Source organism: Vicia villosa, unplaced genomic scaffold, assembly GCF_029867415.1.
Source record: "Vicia villosa cultivar HV-30 ecotype Madison, WI unplaced genomic scaffold, Vvil1.0 ctg.001165F_1_1, whole genome shotgun sequence".
Classification (NCBI taxonomy): Eukaryota; Viridiplantae; Streptophyta; class Magnoliopsida; order Fabales; family Fabaceae; genus Vicia; species Vicia villosa.
The window spans coordinates 79,051-91,671 of NW_026705512.1; the positions used below are offsets into that span (position 1 = coordinate 79,051).

The 12,621-nt window shown below is 35.6% G+C and overlaps 1 protein-coding gene across 1 annotated transcript; it reads left to right on the forward strand.

Moving 5' to 3' along the window:
* The first annotated feature begins 11,154 nt into the window (after positions 1-11,154).
* On the forward strand, positions 11,155-12,363 carry LOC131633694 (uncharacterized). The gene has a single exon (XM_058904384.1). It carries the CDS (start codon positions 11,155-11,157, stop codon positions 12,361-12,363), a length of 1,209 nt encoding a protein of 402 aa, XP_058760367.1.
* The last annotated feature ends 258 nt before the right edge of the window (positions 12,364-12,621 follow it).

A 12,621-nucleotide genomic window follows, 5' to 3' on the forward strand; every position in this document is an offset into this window, starting at 1 on the left:
CCAGCGGCTATAATCATCTAAGATGACTAATCCATATTTCTTCCCTCTGACAGATGCTGTTTTGACTGGTCCAAACAGATCAATGTGCAGAAGTTCTAACGAGCTTAAGGAAGAGACAACATTCTTAGATTTGAATGCCGGTTTGGAGAACTTGCCCTTCTGACATGCTTCACAAAGAGCATCTGATTTATATTTCAGATTTGGGAGACCTCTGACCAGATTTAGTTTGTTAATCTGAGAAATCTTTCTCAAACTAGCATGTCCTAATTTTCTGTGCCAGACCCATTGCTCTTCAGAAACAGACATAAGGCAAGTCACCTACTGCTTCTCAAGATCAGAAAGATCAATCTTATAAATGTTGTTCTTTCTCTTGCCTGTAAATAGGATTGAGCCATCCTTCTGACTTACAGTCTTGCAAGACTTTTGATTGAATATTATGTCATAACCATTGTCACTTAATTGACTTATGGACAATAAGTTATGCGCTAATCCTTCTACAAGAAGTACATTAGTTATGGAATGAGAGTTACCAATACTTATGGTTCCAGAGCCAATAATCTTGCCCTTCTGATCTCCTCCAAACTTGACTTCTCCACCAGACTTAAGCACCAGGTCTTGGAACATAGACCTTCTTCCCGTCATGTGTCGCGAGCACCCAGAGTCCAGGTACCATGACATTTTATGCTTTGCCTTCTTTGCTACTAAGGATATCTGCAACAGAAATTATCTTCTCCTTAGGTACCCACAATTTCTTGGGTCCTTTCTTGTTAGTTTTCCTTAAGTTTTGATTGAACTTGGGTTTAGCATGATAAGTAACAGGAGGAACATCATGATATTCTTTGGGTTTGTCAGCATGATATCTTTTAGGTTGTGTCACATGCTTCTTGGTGTGTGTTGTGTTAAAACTCTGTGCATGTGATGTGAGCTTGATATCATGTGAGTGGCCATATTTGAACTGATCATACAATGGCTTGTATGTGATTTTCAAATCATCAACAGGTTCAAATTTATGTGAGGTATCACCCTCATAGCCAAAACCAAACCTTTTGTTTCCAGAAACACCATATATCATAGAAGTAAGATGACTTCTGCCAATACTTCTAGATAGGAACTTTCTGAAGCTTGAGTCATATTCTTTCAGAATATGATTGAGACTAGGAATGGATTTTTCTGATTCCGAAGGAGATCCACTATCTTTGGATAATTTTAAAACTTTTTCCTTCAGTTCAGAATTTTCCACTTCCAGATTCTTAGTTTCAAATTCAAATTGCTATTTCAGCTTTTTGTATTTGATACTCAGATGAGCCTTGAGTTCCAAAAGTTCAGTTAAACTGGAAACTAACTCTTCTCTAGATAGTTCAGAAAATACCTCTTCAGAATCTTATTCTGATGTAGATTCTGATCCATCATCCACTGTAGCCATCAGTGCAAAGTTGGCTTGCTCTCCTTCAGAGTCTGATTCTGATTATGATTCAGAATCATCCCATGATGCCATAAGACCTTTCTTCTTATGAAACTTCTTCTTGGGATTCTCCTTCTGAAGTTTTGGACATTCATTCTTGAAGTGTCCAGGCTCATTGCACTCATAGCAGACGACCTTCTTCTTGTCAGATCTTCTGCCAGCAGAAGATTCTTCTCGTTCAAACTTCTTTGAACTTCTGAAGCTTTTGAACTTCCTTTGTTTGCTCTTCCAGAGTTGGTTTACCCTTCTGGAGATCATGGACAGTTCATCTTCTTCTTCTGATTCTGATTCTTCAGAATCTACTTCTTCAGCCTGAAAAGCGTTAGTGCATTTTTTAATATTAGATTTTAATGCAATAGACTTACCTTTCTTCTGAGGCTCATTTGCATCCAGCTCTATCTCATGGCTTCTCAAGGCACTGATTAGCTCTTCCAAAGAAACCTCATTCAGATTCTTTGCAATCTTGAATGCAGTCACCATTGGACCCCATCTTCTGGGTAAGCTTCTGATGATCTTCTTTACATGATCAGCCTTGGTGTAACCTTTGTCCAGAACTCTTAATCCAGCAGTTAGCGTTTGAAATCTTGAGAACATCTTCTCAATATCTTCATCGTCCTCCATCTTGAAGGCTTCATATTTCTGGATTAGAGCAAGAGCTTTGGTCTCCTTGACTTGAGCATTTCCTTCATGGGTCATTTTCAATGACTCATATATATCATGGGCAGTTTCCCTGTTAGATATCTTCTCATACTCAGCATGAGATAGCATTCAGCAAAACAGTCCTACATTTATGATGATTTTTGAAAAGCTTCTTTTGATCATCATTCATTTCTTGTCTTGTAAGCCTTACGCCAGTAGCGTTCACTGGATGTTTGTAACCATCCACCAGAAGATCCCACAAGTCACAATCTAGACCAAGGAAGTAACATTCCAGTTTATCTTTCCAGTATTCAAAGTTTTCACCATTAAATACTGGTGGTCAAGTATAACCATTGTTACCATTTCCATTGTATTGCTCAGCAGAGCCAGATGTAGATGTAGGTGTGTTTGTTGGAATTTCACCAGCCATCTTTTACTGAAGCGTTTTTCTCTTCCTGAATCTTTTCTAAACACGGTTAAGTGCTTGCACCTTAGAACCGACGCTCTGATGCCAATTGAAGGGTAGAAAAACACTTAGAAAGGGGGGGGGGGTTTGAATAAGTGTAGCTTTAAAACTTGTAAGATAAAAACAATTTGAACAATGATTTTTATCCTGGTTCGTTGTTAACTAAACTACTTCAGTCCACCCCCTTGGAGTGATTTACCTCACCTGAGGATTTAATCCACTAATCACACTTGATTACAATGGTTTTCCACTTAGACAACTGCTAAGTCTTCTAGAGTATCCTGATCACAACCTGATCACTCTAGGAACAAACTACTTAGACAACTTCTAAGACTTGCTAGAGTATACTGATCAACAACCTGGTCACTCTAGTTCTTACAACTTAATGTAAATAAATTCTTTTAAGAGTTACAATGCTTCTTATAAAGCTATTATCACAACTGTGATTTTCTCTTAAGTTTAAGCTTAAATCTCACTAAGATATTACAACAGCAATGTGGTGAGCTTGATGATGAAGTTTGAGAGCTTTTGAATTTGACAGCGATTCTGGATAGTGCGCAAGTGTAGTCTTTAGATTCTCATCAGAACTTCATATTTATAGGCACTTGAGAAGATGACCATTGGGAGCATTTAATGCTTTGCGTATTCCGTACAGCATTGCATTTAATGTTTCACTCTTTTGTCAACTACCTCGAGCCTTGTTTCGCTGTGTCTACTGACGTTGCCTTTAATAGCTTCTAACGTTCCTTTTGTCAGTCAGCGTAGCCTGCCAGTCTAGTACTTGCTTCTGATCTGATGTTTGTGTAAACAACGTTTGAATGTCATCAAAGTCAAACAGCTTGGTGCAGAGCATCTTCTTGTCTTCTGACCTTGAAGTGCTTCTGAGCGTGATACCATGAGAAATTCAGTGCTTCTGCTTCTGATCTCAAGTTCTTCTAATGCTTCCATAGACCCATGTCTGATTCTGCTTGACCATCTTCTGATGTCTTGCCAGACCATGTTCTGATGTTGCATGCTGAACCTTCTGAGTCAGTGCTTCTTGCGCTGATTTTGTGCATACTCTTTATATGATTCCTGAAATGGATATTGCATAGTATTAGAGTACCACATTATCTCATACAAAATTCATATGCTTGTTATCATCAAAACTAAGAATATTGATCAGAACAAATCTTGTTCTAACACTTTTGGTTATAATTGAACAAAGTTTAAATGAAAAGCATGTAAAGAAAGCATTTAAGTTTGAATGTAAAAGACATAATATTAAAGCTTGTAGAAAAGTACGTGGTTCAAACATACATATCGCTTGCTTGACTCATTTCGCTCATCGCTTGGGTACTCTGAGTGTTTAACGTGCAGGCGTCTGTAAAATTGTGAACCCTTAAAACTATGTACAAAGTTCTTTATTTATAGTGCATAAAAATAACTACTTCGTGGATTTTCTTGACTCCCTTAAGATCTCCACATTCTTTTATCTCAACTCCCATCACATGACTCCACGTTCTCCATTCAGGTGCATTTTCCCTCCAAAACTTTCTTCGTGTGTGACATAGGTTATTCATTTAAATTATTGGGCTTTTACCCAATTGTCGGGCCTTTTGGCGTCTCTAGGCCCAATGGATCAATTTTATTCCTTATCTCTTAGTCGACCAGAAGTGGTTCAACCTTAGCCTTTTTTGTTTTCAAGAGCCTTTTCAGATTCCCTACCATTTTGGCTGGATTTTATTCTTAGTCGAAAATCCTTGCCAACAACAATCCATCCTAAAAAAATGATGTATTCGACGGCGGGGAGGCTACAAATAAGATAGTATTAGGCAAAAAGATGTTTAGCGAGTGTTTTATAGTAAAATTTGATTATTTTATCCCTTAGTTTATCAAAGAAACTGAAGAATTAAGTCGTTTATTTTATAGTTGTTGACAAATAAAAACATAAAGTGCATTAGCTGGGATTCGAAGCTTGTCCTGAATGGTATATCACCTCGATTTTTATAAAAACTGAGGCAACAATCCTAACTCACTCCACATACTGCATTCAAAATTGTTCTTCCTCATCGACACATTTTTAAGTAAGTTTTTCATTTAATTTATTTTGAATTTTTATTAATATATTAGATAAATAGTTTACTCTTAATGCATTATGTAGTATTAGAATTCGAAATAGGTAATGTTAAAGCCATGCACTACAATTTTGATGCATTTTGGGTTGCTAGGACAATATTAGGAACTAATTCTGCCATTTAAGCAAAACACGAAGCTTTTTTTGGAGATGCATCTTCGAATGTGGTCCTTTCTACAACAAAATTTTAAACTCATGTCTTTTTTCCTTTTTTCTAGGAGAATGGCTGCAAACAACAACATAATGACTGATACTGTTATATATTCTTTTTAACATGAATGTGATTGTTTGAAATCTGTTAACTATGCCAGAAAGATTCACAATCTTTATCAGCCCAAGGATGTGTGGTTCTAAAATGTCATCAGATACTCCTGTCTTGTTAGTTTGGGTTCTTTTGGGTATGTAACCATCAGCCATGACATGCATGAGGCTTTTGTTGAGAGATGACATAAAGAAGCGTCATCTTTCCACTTCCCCAATACCGAGATGACGATTATACTAGATGACATTGCTTTCCTTCTACACCTTCTCATCAAGGGGAAGTAACTTGATCATTCTAGGATCAAATGCGATGAGTCCTAGGAGATGATGGTGATTATTTGGGAGCTGACTCAATGGAAGCCCTAATGTAGTGTGAGAACACCCGAGGTACCCATGCTAATTTTTCATTCTTGAAAGAGATTTATGAACAAAACTTGGAGTTGGTTGAGGAAGACGACAATGAACTACAAATTACCAACTGTAACGCCCTAATTTCTAACGGTAATTTAATAAAAATCAGTGTAATTAATTTCATTAATTAAAACACACAATTAGGATGCTACACTTCGTAACTCATAAAAACATGTTCGAACATGCAAAGATAGATACATAACACAATCAAGTGGATGAATTAACAACAATCCAACATAATTATCAACTTTAACTTCATTAACGCAACGTAAATCAACATATTATTCTCTTTGAAATTTCTCAACAAATGATAGTAAAACACATTCAATAAAAAGGGAGTCTGTCACTGTCATACTCCAACGAATCAACAAAATTAAAATGTCAATACATCTGTCATGCTCAAAATTTGTCTGCCTTTGATCTTACAGTCAAAACAATTTTTCACTTGGTTTTATGTTTTATGGTTTACTCATACTCAAAATTTGTCTGCCTTTGATCTTACAGTTAAAACAATTTTTCACTTGGTTTTATGTTTTATGGTTTACTTATACTCAAAATTTGTCTGCCTTTGATCTTACGTCAAAACAATTTTTCACTTGGTCTTATGTTTTATGGTTTACTCATAACTTTAAAATATATATATTTTTATTTAATACTGACACTTCGTTATATTAATTTATTTATTTTGGGAATAACTGGTTTAGTTTTAAGTTATTTTTTGTAATAAAAACGGTTATTTATAAATTTAGTCATACTACTTTAACTTTATAAGTAGTTTTATTTTTTGGGTTATTTATACATTCTCTAAAATAAATAAACTTTAGTGTAAATTGTATTTAATTTTTATACATTTAGTGTTGAATTGTTATTATATAAATATTAACTAATATCAATTTTAAATATAATATTGTTTATAAATTCTGATTTGGTTGATGTTGGATTTGTTATTAAGAAAATGTATCTTTACTATTAACATTCGTTGACCAGAGGTCAACATCCAAAAAAACAAAATCAGAATGTTCCTTTTTATTATTGTTATTATATTTTATTTTTTATTTTATTATTTTTATTATTTTTTATTTGTTGACCGAAGTCAACAAAGGGTTTGGAAACCCTAATTCCCCAACGGCAGCCATCTCCAACTCTTCAACCCTAAGCCCAAATCCATAATTTCTTATGGAATCAAACCCGAGTTTTGTAGCAAATCAAATATATATATATATATATATATATATATAAATGCAATTTCGGCCAGATTCATTACAATGCAAAAACCCTAATATCAATTTCACAAATCAAATCTTTCAAATCTCTAATCAAATCTTCAATATAAGAACTGATTGAAACAATTTAATTTCGTAACAACAAATCATTGAACAATTTCCTAATTTAAACTACCTTAAAAATCACTATAAAAGAAACCTAAAAGCTAATCAGAAAGAGGAGACATCTTGAGCCTTTGAACTTGAAGCTGCGAATCTGTCATACCCCAAAATTTGCCCATCTCATTTTTTTCAAGCTCATACCAAAGTTCAAGACTCAAAGACACTCTCTCCTAAACAATGGTTCAAAGAATTAGGGTTTTTATTTTTCTGAAGAAAGTCAATAGATCAATAGGCTCCAATGCTTCTCATGTGGCTTATGATGTTTCAAACTATCTCTATAACAAAATTCAGGCTTTAATTCAAAGGATTGAATTCTCTACAACTTTGTCTCTCACATGCCAAGTCTAAAAATGCTTCTTTGAGAGACATGACTCAAAACATTATAGGTCCTTTTAAAAGTCAACCAAAAGTCATCTTTTTCAAAAGAACATACAAGGAGCATGGAAAATTATTTTGACATGGGATCAAAGACATTGGTTAGAGGACTCCTCAAGGTTTCTAAAAAGTTCAAGAACTTGAAAAAATGTTGAAGTATGAGGAAATGGCAAGGGGCACAAGTTCACTTATTTTCAAGGGTATGCATGAAGAGAAAAGGTCCAAAACTCCAAATATTTTCAAATGGGCCTATATCCTTTTCATCCAATCTTTATCTTAAGCCCATGCACGTCTCAAAAAAATATCTTTCTACTTTTTATTATTTTTATTAATTATTTTATGGTTTATATTCATTTAAATCATAATTTAATTATATAAAATAGTAAATTAAATGAAAGATATGATTTTGCTTTGATTCTAAGCCAAATATCAATCAAATATCTTCATCCGATCATCCAAATTTCGTTCATATGGCTTGAGGTGCAATCAAGGCCAAAAATAGAAAGATTAGAAACTAATTTTCATTCAAATTTTCAAGATTGGAAATCAAAGATTCAAGAGGATTCAAACCAAAATTACAATCCTAAATCACTCACCTATATAAACACAACAAGCACAAACCCCTAGGGAACGAAATTCCTCATTCAGGAACCCTAGAAGAGCTTGCAAAAATCCAGAAAAAGTGAGAGATCGAAATCAAGTTTGGAGGCCAATTCGAGAGGTCCTGTTGATTCCAATACGTCCCTGGAGGTTCACTGAAGCAATCCCAATCCTCACACGCAAGAAACACACTCAGAATCATCATCAACATCTCACGGTTTGCGCTATTCTGAAACCATTCGATTACTTACATTCACGCATCATAAACTATTTTCGTTTGCATATTTGTGTTCTATATGATGTTTTAATGGATTCTGGATGAATAATTGTATTTCTGTGCCATTATGAGTAAGCCACCATTGTTAGGGTTTTTGAGTTTCAATTAGGACTTTTTGAATTAAGACAAATTGAGCCACGAGACAAGTACCATTGTATTCGCATGAACGAGACGAATCGATCTATGGTGTCGCGCCACATTTCTTTGGTGTTTTACTCGTATTCATTGAATGCATGTGTAATAGATACAAGGCTTTTATAGCACCCTGTAAAGGAGTGCTGTAAAAGGTGTGAAGTATGAAGAAGACGCTGACGCGTCACCTTCCCATTGGTGACCCTGGGGGCGTGCTTTTTAAATTGGAACGAAGGGATTCGGTGCTCGATGGTTCACGCGTGTGGTGTGTGTCTTTAACAATCAACCATCAGATCTCACTTACTCCAGTTCTAACGTTTAAGGGAGCACAGGAACACCATGGTCCTTCACAACCTCATCACACTAGATCATAAGCTAAGAATTTTCCAATTTTTTTTTAATTACACAACTTAGTTTTTATTTTGTTATATATTGTTTATATTTTTATTTTACTTTAAAATTCTTTCAAATATTAAAAATTATTCTAAAATTCCTTTTTTACAAAAAACCTAAAGAATAAATAAAAAGATTTATTTGATTTAATTTTTAAATAATTTTATTTGCTTTAAAGGTTTTAAATTAATTTAAATTGTTTAATTATTTAATTAATTATAATTGCTTTTATTAATTGATAAAAAATACATATTAGGGTTAGGTAATTTAATCGAAACTTTATTTCTTGCCGATTTAATTAATTAGGTTGAAAACCAATAATTAATTAATTTGGTTTTATTTATTCTATTAACCACAGTTAACTTGTGCCCTAATCAGGGTTTACGAGGATCATTCCTACACTAAAAAATTTTTCCTTTTTTCTTTCTGCAGTTTTTCAGAGTTACCATCAGGGTTCTTCCGATTACGCGTCAAATTCAAAGCTAAGTTCCAATCCCTTCTTTTATATTAATATTAACTGTACCTTATAAATTAAATTAGGGTTTGATTCCGACTTTAATGAAATCCTCCTACACCCACCCTTTGTTGTTTATTCTTCCTTTGCCAATTTTCAAGGTTAACCAACCGGTCAAAGCTCAAATGTTCGGTAACCCTAAAAACTCATCTTTTTTATTTCTTCTTTTAATTATTACTTGTGTCAGATTTATTGCTCTATTGGGGTTTTTATTTTATTGCTTTTCCTCCCCTTCCCCATGGTTTATTATGTAACTACTCCTGGACTATATTGTGTGGCCTTGAAGGCACTTAACACTGCATTATATTATTACTGCGTGGTTAGTAATTTAGGGAGTGTAACCTCGAACTGAATTTAGAATAACTATTTACAAGATAATTTTCTGAATTAATCACGTGATTGTGCACCCACACACCTTTTATGGTAACCTCTCTTGTTTCCTGTTGTCTGTTGCCTGTTGTCTGTTGCCTTGTTGCCTTTTGTTTTCAGTGCAGAATAGCCAAGTCCCTCGAATACGAGGACACCTCAGCAATGTTGCCCTCAGTTCATTCAGATCATAAGTCCCAATGATGTTGCCTTCGATTCGCTTATATGATCTCGTCCCTCAAAGTTGCCTACGAAATGCTGAGGTGTCCTCTGGTTGCCTAATAATGATGGCTATTCTGATCCTTCCCTTAGACTACCTTCCCCTCTATGGCAGGGATAGTCTTATGGCGAACGATAATCTCGACGACCCTTTAACCTCCAAATAAAAGGACTTCCTACCCTCCTATGGTATGGATAGCCCTGAAAGGCTAAAAGAACCTCTTTTACAATGTCAAGGTAATTTGCCCTTAATTACATGCTCTGGTTTAAGTTCCTTTTTTCTACACTTTTCTCAAAAACTCCAATAAGGCTGCGCTCATTTACGAGCTAAAGTCCTTATTTTCTTCTTCTACATTTCTAAACTTTTGGTTTCAAAAAGAGCAAAGCAATGAAGAGCCCATGGATAACCATGGATACAAAGGGTGCCTTACACCTTCCCTTTGTATAAATTACCCCCGTACTCAGTTTCTTTTAATAAAAAGGTTTTTTTTTGTTCTTTTAGCCTTTCATTAATTTGGATAAAATAAAAGTCGGTGGCGACTCTTGCTTAACCGCGACATTTCAAATAAAGTCAGTTCACCGTATTACAGAACTGGCGACTCTGCTGGGGAGAATTTTCGAATAAAAGAGGGGTTACCTTAAAAGCTTAGGATTCACTTAAATGTTTTCTATTGTTTGCTTTGTTTGCTTTATTTTTAAGGGACCCGGATTCAAGTACACTTAAGATAGGAGTGGCATAGTCATGGCGACCTCTTTCACATATGTGGGAGATGAGTCAATATGAATTTCACACTTGAGTTAGGACTCCATAGCTATATGCACACCTTTCTCAAATTAGGGAGGTCTATGTATGTGCCTGTGGGTGCGCCGGAGCTCAAGGACCTTTTAGTCACCTTTAACCCATCTTGGCCTTTAGGAACGTAGTGGGGGGACTACTCTTGACAAATGTTGAGAACCTAGTCGCTACCCGATACTACAATTCTGATAGGTTCTCTCTCAAAGTATCATTGCATGGTGCAAATGCATCATGTCCGAGGGTGCTTTAGAAGGGCTGGCAATTCTGAATAACTGGTAGAACCCGTTGATGATTTCATCTTATCCATAGAAGTACCTTTGGGAAGGACACCTGATCATACTCCATGCAAGCCTTAAGCCAAAATTGTGTGATTTTTGCGGATTTGTTTTTCTGTGATGCATCATGCATACATGCATTCATAACATGGCTAACCCATTTCAAGGAGAAAAAAGGTTTTTTAACCATGCTTTGTTTTGTAGGTTATCTGAACATGGAAATCCTAGTCCGTAAGCCTTTCTTTCTCAACTTCAAGAAAGTATCTACTACATTAAAGCTCTTATGTGATGATATTACTGGTTCTCTCGTCCTCACCGAGCCTCTCATTAAACTGATAAGTTTGATGGGAACCAAAGTGGATGAAGCTTTCCTCTACTCCATGATACAGTTTTATGATCCTCTTCTTCATTGTTTTACTTATAGAGATTTTCAACTGGTACCAACATTAGAAGAGTTTTATCACATAATGGACATCCCCATACCTGATCAAATTCCTTACCCTGGTGAGGAAGGAGGTCCTAAGTTGGAAGACATTGTTGCTGCTTTACACTTACCAAGGGCAGAAATTCACAAGGTTTGGATTAATAGAAGAGACTATTCTGGGATACCTGTGGATTTCTTACACGAGAAGGCCAAAATTTTTGCTAAAGCCTTAAGCATGGATGCTTTGGAAAGTGTTCTAACGTTGCTGATATATGGACAAGTTTTGTTTCACTGTTGCGACAAAGTTGTTGATTGGGCTGCTATTAAGATCTTCCTCAGCAAGAATCCTGTTCCCACTCTACTTGGTGATTTATTGCATTCCATCAATGCTAGAGTATCAAAGAGACAAGGTTGTGTTCTCGGATGTATTCCTCTTCTGCACAAGTGGTTTATTTCGCACTTGCCTCGATCAATGATAAGGAATGAAGAAGGTTTGACTTGGATTCAGAGAATTATGAAGCTTTCTTATGATGATATCATTTGGCATCAAAAAGAGTTCGAGGGAATCCAGTTATTTGATCGTTGCGGAGAATTCCATAATGTGCCTCTTCTTGGTACCCGAGGGGGAATCACTTACAATCCTATCCTTGCTCGATATCAGTTTGGTTTTGCTTTGAAAGATAGGCCACATTCCATATATCTTAGTGCGGAAAACTTCGACTACGATTCCGATACAACCGGGAAAAAGGGCCGTTTCATTAAAGCTTGGTACGAGGTAAAAAAGGTGGGTATAAGAGATTTGGGATTAAGAAACTATACTCCTTCAGACCTCTATTTTAGATGGATTTACGATCGAGTCGTTGAGTTTGGAATACCATATCCATCTGACACACCTGTAGTTCCAAGGATTACTCCTCCAGTCATTCCTGTAGAGGTGGAGCCTTATGTACCCGCTCCGGACGAAGACCTTGCTGCCACTGTTGCTTGCTTGAGACAAGAAAAAGCTGATCTTGAAAAGCGCTTACGTGAGGTTGAGGCTGAAAAAGCAGTGTTAGTGGCTGATGCCAAAGAGCGAGACGGTATGCTTGACTATTTCTCCCGTAAATGGAAGATCGAAGATTTTATCTCTCCAGATCAGATACACTCATGGGAACAAGAGATTGATAGGCTTGTTCAGGAAAGGAACAAAATGATCAAAGCTCATAAGGAAGAGATCAGGAGTTTGAAAAGGAAGCGCCGACTTGAAGATTGATTTCTTTTTATTTTATTTTTTATTATTTTATTATTATTTTCAGTACCCTTTGATGTAACTATAAAACTTATAATATATTGGTTTTCAGTTAAGTTATTAATTTATTTTGCTTCTATTTTCTTTTTAAATGTGTTAAAAAAGCCTTTAAACTCCTTGAAAACATTGCATACGCATAATTATACCATGCATAAACATTGCATCACAGGTCTTCATAAAACAGGTGTCTCATCTTTCCGCTGTTTATTTCAGTGAGAAATT